Source organism: Hemitrygon akajei, chromosome 30 (assembly GCF_048418815.1).
Source record: "Hemitrygon akajei chromosome 30, sHemAka1.3, whole genome shotgun sequence".
NCBI classification, from domain to species: Eukaryota; Metazoa; Chordata; class Chondrichthyes; order Myliobatiformes; family Dasyatidae; genus Hemitrygon; species Hemitrygon akajei.
Genome location: NC_133153.1, coordinates 9,113,124 through 9,133,560, shown reverse-complemented (window position 1 = coordinate 9,133,560; position 20,437 = coordinate 9,113,124). Strand labels below are relative to the sequence as shown.

At 43.6% G+C, this 20,437-nt stretch overlaps 1 protein-coding gene across 2 annotated transcripts in view; it reads right to left on the bottom strand.

Annotated features, from left to right (window-relative positions):
* The window catches only part of mthfs (5,10-methenyltetrahydrofolate synthetase (5-formyltetrahydrofolate cyclo-ligase)), a 54,211-nt gene extending 40,695 nt beyond the window's left edge, over positions 1–13,516 (bottom strand). Inside the window, exons 1-2 of one of the 2 annotated variants that reach the window (XM_073032963.1) lie at positions 13,347–13,516; positions 5,829–6,090 (exon numbers count right to left, since the gene is read on the bottom strand). In XM_073032963.1, coding sequence (XP_072889064.1) covers positions 5,829–6,090; positions 13,347–13,475 — 391 coding nt within the window. In that variant the 5' untranslated portion in view covers positions 13,476–13,516. The remainder of the gene's footprint in view (positions 1–5,828; positions 6,091–13,346) is intronic. The other variant, XM_073032964.1, reaches the window with a different exon arrangement.
* Positions 13,517–20,437: the final 6,921 nt, after the last annotated feature.

Sequence of the window (20,437 nt, the reverse complement as noted above, 5' to 3'; positions counted from 1 at the left end):
AACTGGGCTGAGAAGTGGCAGATGGAGTTCAACCCAGATAAGTGTGAAGTGGTTCATTTTGGTAGGTCAAATATGATGGCAGAATATAGTATAAATGGTAAGACCCTTGGCAGTGTGAAGGATCAGAGGGACCTTGGGGTCCGAGTCCATAGGATGCTCAAAGCAGCTACGCAGGTTGACTCAATGGTTAAGAAGGCGTACAGTATATTGGCCTTCATCAATCATGGAATTGAATTTACAAGCCAAGAGGTAATGCTGCAGCTATATAGGACCCTGGTCAGACACCACTTAGAGTACTGTGCTCAGTTCTGGTCGCCTCACTACAGGAAGGATGTGGAAGTCATAGAAAAGGTGCAGAGATTTATAAGGACGTTGCCAGGATTGGGGAGCATGTCTTATGAGGATAGGTTGAGAGAACTTGGCCTTTTCTCCTTGGAGCGACGGAGGATGAGAGGTGACCTGATAGAGGTGTATAAGGTGTTGAGAGGCATTGATTGTGTGGATAGTCAGAGGCTTTTTCCCAGGGCTGAGATGGTTGCCAGAAGAGGACACATGTTTAAGGTGCTGGGGAGTAGGTACAGAGGAGATGTCAGGGGTAAGTTATTTTTACTCAGAGAATGGTGAGTGTGTAGAATGGGCTGCCAGCAAAGCTGGTGGATGCAGATACTATAGGGTCTTTTAAGAGACTCTTGGATAAGTACATGGAACTTAGAAAAGTAGAGGGCTATAGGTAAGCCTAGTAATTTCTAGAGTAGGGACATGTTCGGCACAACCTTGTGGGCCAAAGGGCCTGTATTGTGCTGTAGGTTTTCTATGTTTCTGAGTTATACAATCTCGCCCACCGTGACAAGCCCAGCAGACCAGACTATATATAATTTTTAAAAAGGCAAGCAATAATAACCACTTCCATACAAACAAAAAGAGAGCAAATTATCTAAAATTGAACAACATTATATTGAGTACTACAGGCTGTAATATGAGGTATTATTCCTTGAGTTTGCATAGGACTTTATTGTGACATTTTAGGAGGCCACAGATGACAGGAAGGTCAGAATAGTAGTAAAGCTCAGGTTTACTCTTGCAGACTGAGTGGATGGGTGGCGAAAAACCACCACACAATCCAGACTTGTTTTCTCCACTGTAGAAATGCAAACTCTCAGTGGTGTATGTTGGTTTGGATGGAGTGCAAGTGAAACACTTCTCCACTGAAAAAGACTGCCAGAATCCCAGATAATGAGAAGGGAAGATGTGAAAGTATGGGTGTTGCAACTCCCTCCTACAATGTACAGAAAGTACACTGACAGCTGAGGAGTGAACCAAGAGATTATAAAGAAAGCAATTCCAATAAAATGCTGAAAGGGAGGCAGAAGCATATCCAGTGATGGAATCTTGTTGGAACCAACAGACATTTCCTAGAATTTTCCTTATTTTATTGCTCGGTGTCTTAATCTGCTTTAACTTAGATTTCCAAAACCTAGGATTTTAAAATTATTCATTCTTTAAAATAATGTAGATTAATGGGTAACAGAGTAATTTATAATTGTAAAAGCACAAAACTAGGAGGATGACTAATGTAAAATAAGATCTGGGGGTGGAAGAGATGTCACAGAGGTATTTACAGACTTTGTATAAGTCTTGACAGTTGCAGCAAAAACTAAGTCAAGATTTGATTGAATAAATGGATGTGGGGAGAGAGGAAGCAAATTGGCCATGGAATATGTTCAGCAATTAGGATTCAAATTTTTTAATCTGAAGATTAAATATCATAACTGTATTGTCTGCATTGTCTGCTGTCATAATACAACTCTATGTATTCTATAAAATAACTTTGATTTTAGTTTAACTCTAAACCACTTCCGGTTTAAGATGGTGCTACCGAAGATATGACAGCTCACTGGTAGCTTGAAAGCAAAGGAATTCAGTAAAAACCATTATCAACACTTTTTTTGAAGTAAATTGTGGCAAACCATCACCACAAACAATCAAGAAACGAGCAAAGGCAAAGTGAATTTGCAGGACGTGCCCTGCTGTTGCGCTGCAGAATCAGCACATTTAGAGTTCAAGCCTTGCAGGTTGGAGTGAGTGATTCAGAGGGGAGAAGATGGGACAGAGGAGTTCCGATGCTCGTTCAACTAACCTTGGTACGGGGGGTGGGGATCACTCTAAACGTCGAGCCAAATTGGAGAGGACAAGAACTGCTTCTTCAGCAGTGAAATCCAAGTCCAAAGCAATTTGATGGGCAGCGTGTTGAAAGCCCAGAGCGACTCACTGCGGCAAGGCCCAGGTCCTAATGCAAAGTACAATCCACTGTTTGGACAATCTAAATGCCGGTCCATATAGATGGAAAGGCAGGGTGTCAAGAGATGTACGAGGTTGGATCGCTCAGGGTGCCGCGCCAATTTGGAGAGGTCAAGAACAACTCCTTCAGCAGTAAAATCTAGGCCAGCAGCAATTCGCCGGCAGCAGGGCCCAGCTCTTAGTGTGAAGTTCAGACAATTGAAATGCCAGCCCAGATAGTCTGGGGCACCTCTCTCTGCAACACTAAGGTCCTGAGACTACCCCCACTGCTGCGCTTCATGTCTGTGAACTTTGGGGCCATTTGCATGACTAAAATGATGAACTTAACACTGAGGCTTTGGGCCAGCACCAGGCTGCTCCAAGGACACAAGTTGGTTCAGAATGCTGTTGTTGTTTCTATGATTTGTTTTATGTTTTCTTTCTCTATGAGCACAGGGGAGGGGTGGCTGGTCTTTTTTCAAATTGGGTTCTTTCGGGTTCCTTGCTTTACAACTGCCTATAAGCAAGCAGATCTCAAAGCTGTATAACATATACATTCTTTGATAATAAATGCACTTGAAACCTTGAAACACTAACTCTTGAAATTAAGTAATCTGAAAGCCAGTGCTTTAATTTTTATAAAAAGTGGAAGTACTGACCTAGAACTATGCAAAGTCATTAGGGAAATGCAAAGGTACATATATAGGAGTATGAGGTACTACAACAGCACCTCACAATGAAGAGAAATCTAGATGATCTTAGGAGGACCCGTGAAGCTCTACTCAGTTATAATTATGCATAAACAATTTTATTATTAAGAGAATCTTTATTGAAGCAAGAGGCTAATACTAGAATTTTCTCACAAATCAGTGGCAGGACAAATTATTAGGTAGAATATATTATACTACAGGAGGAATCCCAATAGCACAATGAAACAGACTGACACTCTGGATAAATGTGAGGTAATACATTGAGAAAGAAAGAACATAGAAATAAAACACTTTAACTTGTCAAGATTTCCAAAAGTAGAGCAGATCTTGATATGCAGGTCATTTAAAGTAACATCAGAAAACTGAACCGATTTGAATCAAGGAACATATGACACAAAAAACTTCAGCTCTGTCTTATCAAGAGACAAGTTTAAGCATCTTATCACAAGAAAAAAATACAAAAAATAAAAAGTCACCAAAGTTAAAATAAAGTCGTAAGTAATTATTTTACAGGTTAGGGCTTAGTTTTATATAAGATTGCCCAGTGTAGCGCGTTTTAGAAGTTATCTAGTTTGGTTGCAAGAATAGAAAAGCAGAATATTGTGTAAACGGAGAGAGACTACAGAATGGTAAAGACAGGTCTGACAGCCCCCATTCAAAAAACAAAGAAAGTCTACAAGTTGGCACAACAAATAATGGATCAGCCATGATAAAATGGCGGAGCCACTCAATGGGTCAAATGGCTTAATTCTCCTCCTATATTTTATAATTACGAACACAAATGGTGCATTGGCCTTTATGACAAAGTAAGAAAGTCTTGCTGCAACTGTTCAAGAAATCGGTGAAACCCTCTGGATACACTCTTTACACTTTTGTGTCCTTGCTTAAGGAGAGATGTAATTGCATAGAAGCAGTTCAATGCGGTTCCTATTAAGTTGTAAACACAGAAGGAGAATATAACCTGTTTTTCATGGTCTTTTTTTTTTAAATAAGTGAATTGTCTTCAAAAAGGAAAAGTTCCAAAAGCCATAAGAATCAGATACAAAAGTAGACTTGGAGCAAGTTAAATATTGGAAAGAACTTGGAGAGACTCTGATTAGGCTGTCAGATATTAAAGGATATCTAGAGAGAGCAGTAGAGTGAAATTAGATCTGGAAAATATAATATTGGGAATAAGAAGCTATTTATACTAGACCCACCTCCCCATTTTCAGTGCACAGCTTTGTATATCCAGTGTACAATGAAGTGCTTCACGTGAAAAGTGCAGTGCGTCATTTTATACCTGTCTGCTGCTGAAATCATATTAGATGCACAATGTGACTCAGGCCTGCAAGTGTCGGCTTGAATTTCCAGTGATATGGAACAATTTTCTATTTCAATCTCATAGCTTTATTTTATCCACAAGAAAATGGCAGACTTTTTTTTATATAGTGAATCAAACAACAATCTGAAACCACAGCAAGTAGGCAATATTTGGGCACTGCTGAGGAACCTGTGGGCAATATTCTGTCACCTTGTCCAGAAATAAAACGAGACCCCAACATCATTTAATTTTATCTAGATATGTTCTATTTCAGTTGAAACACTGTAGGCCAACAAGCAGCTTTCTTTGGCCCAAAGAGTTGTAAATATCACTTTTTTTGAATTCCAGTCACACATTTTGCCATCATTTCTCTTATGACTTTTATAAAAAGGATCTAGTACTTTCCCAGCGTATCTGATGAATAAACACTTCTCCAGCTTCCAGCCAGGTATGGGTATCAACTTTAACTGACGTTTCAATGACAAACTCTGCCATCTTCATCAGGGATGATGCTTAGGCATGTCTAGTCTGCTGGTATATATACCCCCGTCATCCGTCCCTCCTGGTTGGTTAGTCCTCATCCAATCAGGTTTCCACTGTCCCACCTTGTTTACAATTGAATTCCATTTAAATACTTACAGTTACTAAGAAACTGAGGTTTCACTAATGATGCAAAGACAAACAGATTTTAGTTCATCAGTTTTGGGAAGCAACCAAAGTTCATATTAATCAAATTCTATGTCGGTGAAAATAGAACAAAGTAACAAAGCAAATAACCAGCAGAACAATACGGACAGAAGCTGAAAACCATGAATTACTTCTTGAAAACATACATTCTTTTCTGTTTCATTAATAATCAAGCCAGATTTTCACCACAGTGGACCAATCATGGATGAAATTCACATAGTTTAAAGTGAATCATTTTAGCAAACAAAACTGAATTGGAGGAATAGGCAACAGACACAAAATGCTTGAGGAACTCAGCAAACCAGACAGCATCTATAGAAATGAGTAACTTCAGCTGGCTGCTGCCTGGCCTGCTGAGTTCCTCCAGCATTTTGTGTGCGTTGCTTGCATTTCCAGCATCTGTGGATTTTCCCTTGCTTGTGATTGGAGGAATAGGTATTTCTTGCTTGGGAGTATAGTGGTCAGAACAGAGGAAAACAGCTGTAGGGCTGGAAGAGGTCATGAGAAAAAGGAAACGCTACTTGAACACAGATGAAATATCAAGATCAGGAGGCTGCTGCTTTAGCAGTCAACAATGTTCACCCAGCAGAGGGATCAGGTTTAAGAAGGGTGGAAGATGGGAGCCCAGCAATGACAGCATTGAGTAAGGAAGTCTGGAGGAAATAAACCCACAGATGAAGATTTCACCAGAACCTGTGCTCAGTCAGTGCAAGGGCATATAAAAATACAGGAGGCCGATGTCTTTTTGGTGAGGAGAACATAGTTTCAAAGACCAATGTCCAGGCCAAGCAGAGCACTGAAGATTTAAAGTGTTTGAAATCTTAAAGCTATTAATTGCAAGTTTAACAAACCTGTGTTTAAAGCATCCTCAAGCAAATCATCTTCAGCAGGCTGCTGAATATTCCAGGATGTCACAGGCAGGTTGCAGATTTCTTCAACTGAGCTAAGCTTTACCATATCCATGCGATTGCTTCCAGTCTTGTACCGTGGAATGAAGCACTCTTTGCTACTCTGGAAAACATCTTTTATTATATCTTCTGTCTGAATTTCATCAGACATGCTCAAAAAGACAGCAATTCTTTGGCAGTTCTGGTATTTGGGATGAGCCAGTAACTGAAAGAAAAAGCAGATAGAAGTAAAATAAAAAGCCACATGGAAGATTTAATTAAATCAATCAACTAACCTAACAGTTGAAGGAGACAACACGTAGTCATGATTTGAAATCACCTCTTTGTAATGGTAGTGCAATCAAGTTCAATAAGAATTTTCAAATGAAAATTAACCAATTACATAAGAAATATATAGCAACATAGCAATCAGTAAAGACAAAGTTCAAAGTAAATTTATTATCAAAGTACATATATGTCAACACATACGACTCTGGGATTCATTTTCTTGCAGGCAGTCACAGTAGATACAAGGAAACATAATAGAATCAATGAAAAAATTATACACAAAGCCAAACAACCAATGTGCAAAAGAAGACAAACTGTGCAAAAGCAGAACTAATAAAATAATAATAATAAATAAATAATACTGAGAACATGAGTTTTGGAGTCCTTGAAAGTGAGTCCATAGTTTGTGCAATCAGTTCAGTGTTGAGGTGAGTGAAGTCATCCACGCTGGTTCAGGGGCCTGATGGTTGAAAGGTAATAACTGTTCCTGAACCTGTTGGTGTGGGACCTAAAGATCCAACACCACCAGTGCCCTGTAAAGCTGTGTCCTCAGTTCTTTGCTTTACTCCCTACACAGTCAAATATGTGTTGCCAAATTCTGTTCTAACATCACCATTGTGGGCCGGATCCCAAACAACAGATGGAAATACAGAGTCCAGCAGCAATGTGTCCAGACAACAACCCCTTCTTCAGTGTCAGCAAAATGAAGAAGCTGGACAATGACTTCAGGAAGTGGAGTGGAGAACACACCTATGTAAATGGTGCCAAGGTAGAAATAATTGAGAGCTTCAAGTTCATCAAATACTTCCGCTTGAGTCATCCAGATGGACTCTAGTCAAGAAAGTACAACTAAGCTTCTACTTCCACAGAAGGCTAAGGAAATTTAGCACATCTCCAGACACTCTGACATATTTTATAGAAGGTAACCTACCTAGATGCATCACAGTTGCTCTGCCCAAAACTGCAAAAAACAGCAGACACGGCCCAGTCCATCACACTAACCGGCCTCACCTCCACGGACTTTGTCTACACTTCCCACTGCCCCAAAAAGCAGATAATGTTACCGAGGACCCCCTTCATTCTCTCTCCTCTTCCCCTACCCCTCAATCGGCAGAAGGAACGAAAGTTTGATAGCACATACCACCATAATCAAGGACAGCTTCTATTCCACTGTTATCAGACTCATACTCTAAAAGATAAAATCTTGATCTTCCAATGTACCATATTAAAGCTTTTGCACTTTATTTTTTGATTTGCATTACACTTTCTCTGTAACTGCAACACCATATTGTGCATTCTTTTCATTTGCATGAATGATCAGTTTTCTCAATCACCATCCATCTGATGGTTGTTTATTCATTCCCCTCCTCTTCTAAACATGAAAGAAAATATGAATTCAATCATACAGTACCTGTGCAAGTCTTAGGCACGTATATATAGCTAGGGTGCCAAAGACTTGTATAGTAGGGTAGGCAGCCATCAATCCCAAGGGCCATGGGTTTGCGCTTCTGGTGGACTATGTCCTCTCCAGGGGCAAGCCTGGGCGGGAAGATTTGAAGAACCAGCTGTTGCTCATGCAGAGGGTACTCCCTCTCCACATCACTGATGTAGTCCAAAGGAATGTCAAGTACCAATACAGCTTGGCACCAGTGTCGTTGCAGAGACTGCCAGAGTGAAGTTGTAAACAACACCAAATTGCCTTAGTTCCGAATTTCTTCCTCGGGGTTTACTCCTAAAGCCTTTCCCATGGGTGGGTATGGCCGCAAGGCAGCGGAGCGTTTAAAATCAGAGTTTTCCATTTCTTAGGTGGGCTGCCATCCAAGGCTGACGAGCCCCACCCGCCCAAAGCAACTGGTTTTGAGATGCAAGTGGTCCAACTTTGACCGTTCTCTTGTAAGAAGAAACAGTCCCGCCTGGTCTAGTAGCTAAGCCACAAGTGAAGACCAAGAGTTGAACGTGGTTGTCAGAGGTTGTTAGAGATGCATGCCATAGGTAGTGGGAGCTTATCCCCACTACCATCCGGGCTATAACAACCTTAGGAACCTTTACAGTAATGTAGTAATTTTCTGTCTTGCATTGTACTGCTGCCTCAAAAAAAGCAAATGTCATGACGTATGTGAGTGGTGATAAACCTGATTCTGATATGGGTCTCTATTGTGGACAGAGAATGGGAAGGGAGCAGAGCGAGGGGAATCGTGTTTGGGAAAAGAGGAGAGGGAGCAGGAAGTACCAGAGAGACATTCTGCAATGATTAATAAATCAAACGTTTGGAATCAAATGACGCTGCCTGGTATCTCAGGGCGAGGTGTGTCTGCACCCGTACCACAACCCCCCCCCCTCCCCGGTACTCCTTCTCTGCCAGCTGTCCACAGCACTCCACCCTCACCATCCCCAAGATCTTTTGCTCCTGCCAGATTTTGACAAATACAGTACTGTGTAAAAGTCTTCGGCACCCCAGCTATATATAGGTGTCAAGACTTTTGCACAGTACTGTGTGTACAAAGTCACAAAGATGGAGCTTGAAGGAAGATTGTTTGAACTGATGCTGGCGCTCACAGATTTGGTTAATCAAGATGGCATTGCGGTTTACAGGAATGGAAATCTAGCATTCATTTTGTCAATGACCAAAAAGGATCTTGTATCTTCCTTCCTAATCTGCAAGATTTGTTTGCTCATGGGCGTAAAAAGAAAGCATTTCATTTGTATCTTGCAATAAGTAAAGACATCCTTTATAGTCATAGAGTACTACAGCACAGAATTAGGCTCTTCCGTGTCAAACAGCTATTCTGCCTAGATCAGGGGTTCCCAGCCATTTTTATGCCATGGATCCCCTATCATTAACCAAGGAGTCCATGGATGTCAGGATGAGAATCCCTGGCCTAGATCATGGACCTGCACCTAACCCATAGTCCTCCATACCCCCTCCTATCCCATCCATTATTCAAACAACTCTTAAATGTTGCGACCAAATCCACATCCACCACTTCTGCTGACAGCTCATTCCACACTCATAGCTCCCTCTGAGTGAAGATGTTCCCCTCAGGCTCCCCTTAAACCTTCCACCTTTCACCCTTAATCCATGAGCCCAATTGTACTCTCACCCAACTTCCGAACTGGACAGAGTACTCCAGATTGGGCCTCACTGAAGTTTTACACAACTTCAACATAACATCCCAACACAACATTCGGTTCTTTGTGGGAATGGAACCTGCTCTCGGGGTTTCACAACTGGCCATTATTCAAAGTGCCAAGAGCGTGGCCTAATAGCTCAGCTCACCTTCAGAGGACCAAGATCTCGGGGCTCTGCAAATAGACAGATCAAAAGTCGGTGTCCCGGTAGGAGACCAGTATGTCATGTGAGTCAGAAGATCTATGGCTATGTGTCCAGAGACCTGAGATCTTTGGGCACAGAGCTCGGAAAAAGCGACACAACAGACTTTTAACATCGTGAACCAGCAAATTGTTTGTTATGTCTCCCCTCACGCTGTGAAACAGAGACACCTCTTTCTCCCTTATTAATGAGAGAGAGAGCCTGTGGTATGTCGAATACCGGGTGAACGAGTAGTCTTTGGAGTAATGCAAGTCTGTGTCTTTGCTGTTGCTTTGCTGTATGCTTGAGTGCTCGGTGGTGGGCACCATTGCTTTTCTTTGCTGGTGGGAGGAGGGGGATCATTGCTTGCTGCTGCTTACGCACAGGAGGGAGGAGAGCTGGGGAGAACTTTGGGGTTCTAACATTTAACTTTGTTCATTCTTTGGGGGCACTCCTCTGTTTTTGTGGATGGTTGCGAAGAAAAAAACATTTCAGGATATATATTGTATACATTTCTCTGACATTAAATGCACCTTTGGAACCTTGAAACCTTTGAACTCCTGCACAAAATGCTCTGATTTATGAAAGTCAATGCGATAAAGATTCTGTGGATGCGATAGAGACACGCAGATGGTATATTGCTTCCCAGGTGTCAGGGTCAAGAATGTCCCAAGTCGGTCTAAAGGGTGAGTTGCCAGAAATATTGGTACATATTGGCATCAATGAAAAAGGTAGGAAAGGTGAGGAGGTCCTGAAGGGAGATTTTAAGGAGTTAGATAGAACGCTGAAAAACAGGACCTGCAGGGTCGTAATCTCTGGATTGCTACCTGTGCCACATGCCTCTGAGGGTAAGAATAGTTGCATTTGGCAGATAAATGCGTGGCTGAGAACTGGTGTATGGAGCAGAATTTCAGATTCTGGATCATTGGGATCTCTTCTGGGGAAAGTACAACCTCTACAAAAGGGACGAGTTACCCCTGAACCTGAGGGGGACCAATATCCTTGCAGGCAGGTTTGCTAAAGCTATTCAGGAGGGTTTAAACTAATTTGACAGGGGATGGGAACTGAAGTGATAGGACTGAGGATGGAGCAGTTTGTTTACACAGAGAGGTAGTGTGTAGTGAGACTGCTAGCAAGATAGGCTAGAGCAAAATTGCAGTCAACAGGATGAGTTGTAATGTAAAAGATGGCCAAAATTGAAAAGAGTGATGAATACAGAACTGAAGGTGTTAAATTTGAATGCACACAGTATGCGGAATAAGGTAGATGAACTTGTAGCACAGTTACGGATCGGCAGGTATGACAATATGGGCACCACTGAGTTGTAGCTGGAAGATGATTATACAGTGCCTATAAAAGGATTCATTCCCCTTGGAAGTTTTCATCTTTTGTTTTACAACATTGAATTACAGTGGATTTAATTTGGCTTTTTTGTCACTGATCAACAGAAAAAGACTCAAACTCTTCTCAGCCCTCAAGCCAGGTACAGGTAACAATTATAACCAATGTTTTGATGACAGACACTGCCATCATCTTCAAAGATAATGCCTGGCCATGTCTTGTCAGCTGGTATTTATACCCCTGCATTCTGTCCCTCCTGATTGGTTAGTCCTCATCCCACCTTGTTTACAATCGAATTCCAGTTGTTCATCTTTGTTAAAATTCTTTCCTTCTAGTTTTATTTCAATGACTTCCTTCACTAGGAGATCACAAAAGCCACTAGCATGGCACAGTAGTTTCAATTTCCTTCACCTTGTAGCCATTCTGTAAAACAGCCACCATCATGCCTCCCCAACATGGAGCAGTTCTTTCTATTTTGATTAAATGTGCAAAAACTATTTTGGACCTGGAGAGTCTCAAAGAGAGAATAACGCACAATTTTCTACAGAATTACACATAACGTTCCTACAGAATGGCTACTAGGTGAAGGAAATCCATTGGGCCTTTAAGAGGGCTGACAGAAAAACCAGGAAACCCAACAACGAGGAACCCATGTCCACCGCCTGTCTTCCCCATATTTCCCACGGTTTCTGGAAAGATCACCAGGATCCTGAAGAAATACTGGATTAATATTATCAACAAACCTGTAAGGAAGCTCAAGTCACAGCTTACGCAGGTCAAAGATGACTTGGGACTCAAGGTCAGCGGGCGTTTACAGGATTCCCTGACTAATTGGCCAGACGGAATGCACAGTGGAAACCTACATCAAGGAGCACAGCAGGTATATCTCTTTGGGTTACCCAGAGAAATCAGCGGTAGCAGAACACTGCATTTGCAATGGCTGTAGGATTGACTTGGTGGCACAAAACTACTGTGCCATGCCAATGGCATTTGAGACTGCCTAGTAAACAAAGCTATTTCAAGTGAGTTTTTTTTCCAACAGGGGCTTTGTCTTTTCCTCTCTCCCATAAAGCTGTGACTGGTGAAGCACTCAGACAACAATCACTGTGTGTGCAGTCTCTCCCAACTCAGTCACTGAACCTTGTAACACCTCCAGAGTTGTCTTAAGTCTCTTGGTGGCCTCCCTCATTATTCCCCTTCTTACATGGTCACTCAGTTTTTAAGGACAGCCTGTTGAGGCTTTCTAAGGCACTGATGAGCAGTTATGAGTCTATTATCAAAGAAAGGATTGGACATTAGAGAATGGTCAAAGGAGGTTCACAATAATTCAGGGATTGTCACATGAAGAGCATTTGATGTACTCACTTGAATTCAGAAGAATGAGGAGAATCACATTGAGACCTATCGAATGTTGAAAGGCCTTGATAAGATTGTATGCATAGAGGATGTCTCCTATGGTGGGGTGTCTTGGAAAGAACAGTCTCAGAAGAGAGGGATGTCCATTTAGAACAGAGACGAAGAGGAACTTCTTTAGTCAGAGAATGAATCTGTGGAACTCATTATCACAGGTAGCTGTGGAGGCCAAGTCATTGGGTAGCTTTAAGGCAGAGGTTGATAAAGATTATTGATTAGTCAAGGCATGAGAGGTTATGAAGAGAAACCAGGAGACTGGGGCTGAGTGGGAAATGGATCAACCATGATGAAATGGCGGTGCAGACTCGATGCACCAAACGGCCTAATTCTGCTCCTATATCTTATAATCTTAAAAGAAAATATGTCATCAGTATTGAGTTTGAACACAAGAAATAAACATGAGCAATTTTTATTACTGCCACAAAACAATTGTAATTATTTTGAAATTAATTGCATCAGTGAGGATAGCACGGTTTATGTATTCTACGTGGACTACAGTAAGAATTTTACAGAGGCAAAAAAATATGAGCCCACAGAATCCACACAATTTGGTGGCATAGGGTCAAGGCTTGTCATGTGTACTAACAATCAGAATGGGAATGAGTGATGGACGTAGGATTGACAAAACTGCAAATGACACAAGAATTGGTGCTGCTGTTGTAGAGGTGGCCAGCGTAGAAACTGGCCACTACAATCATGCCAAACTTTCAGCCCTGATGAAGAATCTCGATTGGTCTTTTCCCTCCATTGGCATTCACCTCGCAGTATGCCTGACCTGCTGAGTCCCTCAAGCATTCTGGGTGTGTTGTCCATCTACACTAATCCAATTTACCCATAGTTAGGGCCGCGTCCTTCTAAATTTTGCATATTTAATACCCCACTAAACGCTAGCATTAAGGAGCATTATTTTCAGTGAGGAATAATATTATGGGTGAAAGGGGCAAGGAGTGACAGATCCTGAAACGTATGAGGAACGACTGTTAAGATGAGGCATACTCTGAGGAACGGAGCGTCGGTGCACAAGCCCCAGGTCGCTGAGGTTGGCGGCACAGGGAAATAAGAAAACACACGAATGTTGGCTTCAATGGCCCACTGAATTAGCAGACCAGCCCAGGAGGGCCCATACTCACCCGCCGGCTCACAGCCACCGACTGCCTGTGCTTCTCGGTGTCACTCAGCGCCGCTACCCTCCGCTTCATCTCCAGGCGTAAGGCCTTCTTGGCGGCCCGTAACGCGGCCATGTTCCCGTGGCAGTCCATCAGCACCGAGGCCCCGCCCAACGCGCGCCCGTGTGCACGCCCCCTTGAACCCCCGCGAACGCGCACGGGCACAACTTCCTCGCGACCCTCGCCGCGCCACGGGCTCGGGGGCGCGCCTCGTTCTCCCTCTTGCCGGGATCTTTTAATGTTTTTCCGATTGTCCAGTTTCAATTTAACGTTGTGGTCTTGTTGCTGCTGATTATGATAGTCAGGGTTTCAATGCCATGTCTCACACACCTTTACTCATCTCCCTCTTTACAAAGACTCCCATTTATCTATGTATCACTGTCCTTCCTCAGATTTACTCCAGTCGAAACTACCTGTCCACTAGGATGCTCCTGTCAGTTATGGTGTGGTGTGGCCAAATTAGTTACCAGTTAAGGGTCTAAGTTTCCTTTTGTCACCTAGGAGATTTCAACTTTAGTTGATATATTTATGTTTTTAAAAGTGCCATTTTTGTTTGAACCCAGTGTCATCCTATTGTTCAGAACAGATCTGTGAGATTCTCACTAGCAGGAGTAAATTAGTATTAACCAAACCCAAATTTATGCCTTTCACAATATTGGTCAGGTAAACCCTGGCTCTAACTCAAACAAAAAGAGGTAACAGAACTTTGAACAGAAATCTACAGCACATTACACGCCCTTGGCCCACAATATTGTGCTGATCATGCAACTTACTCTAGAAACTGCTTAGAACTTCCCCTACTGCATAGCCCTGTATTTTTCTAAGCTCCATGTAGCTCCACCTAAGAGTCTCTTTAAAGACCCTCAACAGCACACACAAAATGCCGGTAGAACACAGCAGGCCAGGCAGCATCTATAGGGAGAAACGATGTTGACGTTTCGGGCCGAGACCCTTCATCAGGACTAACCAAAAGGAAAGATAGTAAGAGATTTGAAAGTAGAGGGGGGAGGGGGAAACGCGAAATGATAGGAGTAGACCGGAGGTGGTGGGATGAAGCTAAGAGCTGGAAAGGTGATTGGCGAAAGTGATACAGAGCTGGAGAAGAGAAAGGATCATGGGACGGGAGGCCTCAGGAGAAAGAAGGGGGGGGAACACCAGAGGGAGATGGAGAACAGGCAAACAACTAAATATGTCAGGGATGGGGTAAGAAGGGGAGGAGGGGCATTAATGGAAGTTAGAGGGTCTTTAAAGACCCTATTGTCTCTGCCTCCACCACCATTGCGCCCACCATTCTCTGTGAAAAACTTACCCCTGACATCTCTGTACCTGCTTCCAAGCAGCTTAAAACTGTGCCCTGTCGTGATAGCTATTTCAGCCCTGGGAAAAAGCCTCTGACTATCCACACAATCAATGCTTCTCATCATCTTGTACACCTCTATCAGGTCACCTCTCATCCTCCATTGCTCCAAGGAGAAAAGGTCAAGTTCACTCAAAGTATTCTTATAAGGCATGTTCTCCAATCCAGGCAAAATCCTTGTAAATCTCCTCTGCACTCTCTCTATAGTATCCACATCCTTCCTGTAGTCGGGTGACCAGAACTCCAAGTGGGGTCTGACCAAGGTCTTATATAGCTTTAACATTACATCACAGCTCTTGAACTCAGTCGCATGGTTGATGAAGGCCAACACGCCATACGCCTTCTTAACCACAGAGTCAACCTGTGCAGCAGCTTTGAGTATCCTTTGGCCACGGACCCCAAGATCCCTCTGATCCTCCACACTGCCAAGAGTCATACCATTAATATTATATTCTGTCTTCAAATTTGACCTACCAACATGAGCCACTTCACACTTATCTGGGTTGAACTCCATCTGCCACTCCTCAGTCCAGTTCTGCATCCTATCGATGTCCCACTGTAACCTCTGACAACCCTTCAAACTATCCACAACACCCCAACCTTTGTGTCATCAGCAAACTTAATAACCCATCCCTCCATTTCCTCATCCAGGTCATTTATAAAAATCACAAAGAGTAAGGGTCCCAGAACAGATCCCTGCAGAACGCCATTGGTCACCATCCTCCATGCAGAATATGAACAATTTACAACCACTTTCTGCCTTCTGTGGGCAGAATTTTGGATCCCCTTGGATCCCATGCCTCCTTACCTTCTGAATGAGCTTTGCATGGGGAACCTTATCAAATGCCTGACTGAAATCTATATACACTACATCTACTACTCTACCTTCATCAATGTGTTTAGTCACATCCTCAAAAAATTCAATCAGGCTCTTAAGGCATGACCTGCCTTTGACAAAGCCATACTGACTATTCCTAATCATATTATGCCTCTCCAAATGCACATAAATCCTGCCTCTCAGGATCTTCTCCAACAACTTGCCCACCACTGAAGTCAGACTCGCTGGTCTATAATTTCCTTGAACAAGGAACAACATTTGCAACCCTCCAATCCTCCAGTACTTGTCCCGTCCCTATTGATGATGTAATGATCATTGTCAGAGACTCAGCAATCTCCTCCCTCACTTCCCACATTAGCCTGGATACATCTCTTCCGCACTCAGCAACTTATCTAACTTAATGCTTTTCAAAAGCTCTAGCGCATCCTCTTTCTTAATGTCTATACATTCAAGCATTTTAGTCCACTGTGAGTCATCCCCACAATTATCAAATTCCTTTTCCCTGATGAATACTGAAGTAAAGTATTCATTAAGGACCTCTGCTACCTCCTCCAACTCTATGCACGTTTCCACTATCACTCTTGATTGGTCCAATTCTCACATGGCTCATCCTCTTGCTCTTCACATGAATGCCTTCAGGTTTTCTTTAATCCTGCTCACCAAGGCCTTCTCATAGCCCCTTCTAGCTCTCCTAATTTCATTCCTAAGTTCTGTTACGTTCCCAGTAACTGGGTGACTTACCAGCAAAGATAGAGAGGTCCGCTGAAGTCTGATGGTACTATTTTCAAATGTTTTTTATTTATAAAGGGGCACAAACATATGGTTAATACAAAACATTCAGATCATATACGTCATCAAAACTCAATCTAAAGCACAGGTATAGTAATAATCAATCAGAAATAAGCTCTATCGTTGTCTAGGGGATAATACTGAGTCCAATGGAATATAAGAGTCACTCAAAATCTGCAGGCTTTCCCATTTTGGGAACCGCTGGCATTTCACGTGTTGGAGAGAGAGAGTGGTGAGAAAGAAGGAACACTTGTCCGTCGTCTTTGCGAAGCAAATCCCTGTTGTTAGTTAAAATGGTTTTCCTTTGGTTTCAGCCACAGACTCCCGATCCGGAATCTAACGCACGTGGCTTCCTTCAAAATGGCTTCCCGCTCTGACGGGAAGCGCTATCGTGTCTTCTTCGTGTGTCTCCTTGGTGCGTCTGAGGCCCCGCCTCGGCAGCCCACCTTTTATCTGGACTGGCAGGGTTGTAGATGTCAATCAGGGTGGGGGTGAGGCAATCTTTCCCCCATCACCCAGCCCACGTTGCCCTGAGGGTTTGCACGTAGTCCAGTCCCTTATTCCACAAAGGTGTCTCCCAAGACAATGGCCATGTCCGTGGCTTTTGTCTGGCTGAGAGGCCAGACCACATTCCAAACCGTAAGGCTTCTCTCTCTCTCTTGCGATTCTCACAAAGGAGGGGGCTGGGGTCATAACACCTCCCCTCTTAAAAGTTTTTTACCAGCGATTAAAAACAAGTTGGTACAGAGTCGTACAGGATTTTTGGAATCTAACATACTACACAAGCTTTTCTCTTCACAGAGTACTACCGTTATACATTCAAGTCAGTATCTAAACAGGTAACAATTACAGTGCCCCTTTCTTTAATATCTTAACATCACGTACCGTACTAAAGTCTTGTAGCATCAAACTTCAGCTCAATAACCACCTATTTATTTATTTTCTTCAGCAACAAAACTAAGGAGGTGTGATCTTAGCTAAGGTGCATCTACAACAGTTTATACAAATACTAATCGTTTCGGTCGTGTTATTTCACCGGCAGGTCTCCAATAGGGTTGTCTTTATTATTCACAGGCTTTGGCGCAAACCCGTACAACCGGCGTTGCTGTTTAAAAATGGCATTTTCTATTAACCATCGCCTCTTTTCCGGGGAGTTCCCCCGTGGGGAACTTGAGTAATTTGGCGAGGTACTCTCCTGCCTTTCCTTTCCACGAGGGTTATTCTCTTAACTCCGTGTCCCCAACCTAGTCCATCATGGGAATTTCCACCCAATTCTTTAATGCTACACAAGTAGTTAACCCTTTTGTCAAGACCATGCAGGCTGATGTGTTTCAGTTCGAATCTTTTTCTCCGGCCGCATTTAAATTTTGGCTTCCTCACAGCACTTTCTTGAATAACAATAGCGTGTGAGGCACCCTTACATTCCAAATCAACCTGTAATCGATGCGCAGGCATCAATCTAGACTTTAACTTTTTTTCATTCGATTTGGGAACTACAGATTTACCGTTCTCCTCCACAACAACAGTTATCTCCCCATTCGTAAACTCCACATTAACTCTGAACACCCCCTTCAGCACAACCATCTGGGAACTCACACTTCCCAAGGTTAACCCCTCTTTCCCCGAACCAAGTCTATCTGATCCAAAAGGACGGCCGTCTCGTCCAGCTGAGTCAAATACCTCAGACTTTTTCTGAGCTCCGTGACTAGGTTCAGGACCACGTGCATCCCCATCTTGGACACACTCAAACGGGGCATTGGCCTCTTCCAGGCTTTCAATACCCGTACCCTTTTCAAATTCTAAATTCCCCTGATCCTCCCAGTTACTCTCTGGGCAACTCACTTCCGGAGTAAACTCAACCCTGTGGGCTGAAACAACCTCATCTGCCAACCCAGCAGACTTCTTCAAGGTAATGGCATCCTTTTCATCTAGGACTGCCCTCATTTCATTATCGGGAACACCTTTAGAATTTTCAACTTCTTCAAACAGTTCTGCCAAACCAGACAGATCATCCATGTCCAACCCTGGACCTTTTAACAGCTTTATCTGTTTCTCATCTTTATTTCCTACCTCTAGGACCTTTTTCTTCGCTAAGGGAAGATCTACCTTCTCTCCCTTACCCCCTTTTACATTACTATTCCTCGTTTTACCCCCCTCGAAACCCTCGTGGCACAGGGTCGGTAAAGACGTCTGGGCCAAATCAAAACTGGCCAATTTTAAACTGCTCCCGTTCTCAGCTGCCGCTCTCGACAGGCTGCGAGTGTCCGTGCATGCGGGATAGCTCAGGGTCTCTATGGGCGGGGCCTCAACACGCACCGGTCGGCGGGTCATAGTCATGGCCGACCAAACTTTTCCTCCTGCTAAATCGTTCCCAAGGAGGACATCCACGTCAGTTCTCGGGAATTCTGATGACTCCCCCATTTCAACTGATCCATACACCAGCTCACAATCCAAAATGACCCTACGCAAAGACACCCTTTCTGTCCATTTTCCTATTCCTCTCAGGGTTACCTCGCCCGTCGGAGGTCCGAATTGTAATACGTTACGGCTAATTAATGATAGCTCCGCCCCCGTGTCTCTCCAAATCCGTACGGGAATTGGCGGGTCCCCCTTCCTCACAGACACGGTTCCGTGTGCCAGATAAATCTCCGACCCCTCGCGCTCTCTGCTCCCCTGGGACCCTCTTGCCGATTTTCTGATTACCACTGCACACCCGATAGGGATCGCTGCTTTCCCTCTCTCTGGCTCCTTTCTCGGAGCAAAGCATTTAGATGCAATATGACCCACCTTTCCACAATTAAAACAGGTCAAGCCAGGACCTCTCCTGCCGTCTTGCCTCTCCTCCTCAATTTTACCACTAGCTCCCAGCGGGATCTCCGCCTCAGCCGGCGGGCTTTCTCTACCATTCCCACGGTCTCTCTGGTAACTTTTTGGCAAGGAAAACTTTGTCTTGTGGGTTAGGGCATATTCATCTGTGAACCTAGCAATTTCTGAGATGGACTGATTCGTCCTCTCATTCAAATACATCCGGATCTCTTCCGGAACACAACCTTTAAATTCCTCAATCAAAAATAACTCCCTGAGACGCCCATAATTCTCGGCCACCTTTTCCGCGGTGCACCAACGGTCCAAGAGCACACCCTTCTCATGGGCTAGCTCGGTATACGTTTGATTCCACCCTTTCCTTAAATTTCGGAACCTTTGTCTATACGCTTCAGGTACTAACTCGTAACCTCAGAGAATGGCTTCCTTTACTTGGTCATAATTCCCTTCCCCTTCTGGGGGCAACGCTGCATATGCCCGCTGTGCTTTCCCTCGTAACACACTTTGTAACAGCGCCACCCACTGCTCTCTGGGCCACTTCTGATTCACTGCCACCTTTTCAAAAAGCAAGAAATAACTATCAACATCCGTCTCCTCGAACGGGGGAACCAACCTCAACGCCCGACTAACATCAAACCCCTCCTCTCTCTCTACCCCTTGAGCTCTTCGCTCTTGCCTTCGCCTGTCCAGCTCCAATTCATGGCTCCTTTGTTTCTCTTTCTCAGCTGCTTCCAGCTGCTTTAACTGGAGCTCATGACCCCGTTTCACCTCTAATTCCTTTAGTTTGAACGCCTGCTCCCTTTCCTTTTCCTTTTCTTTCTCAGCCCGTTCCTTCTCAGCTCCTTCTAGCTGCTTTACTTTAAATTCATGTTCCAACCTTACTTTCTCCAACTCTAACTGATCTGTCCCACTCGCTAATCTCTTTTCGGGGATATTTTCCAAATCCTCAGCTGCAAACACCTTCTTCCCGATGTAATACTGAGTTATGACCCTTCGCACTTCCTGCTTTTTCATTGATGACCTCACCTCTGTGAGGTCTAACTCCTTTGCCAGATTTACCAAGTCTAATTTGGTAGCCGCCCCTAGCGCCTCTACAGTCGGGTTTCTCATAAATTCATCCACATCCATCTTTGCTGGTTTCCTGTCTGGCTACCTGCGTAACCAGATTTAAGTTTGGACTTACAGCCCGATTCACTGACCCTCCCCTTTGGTTTCAAATCCCGGACGAGCCCCCACTTGTTACGTTCC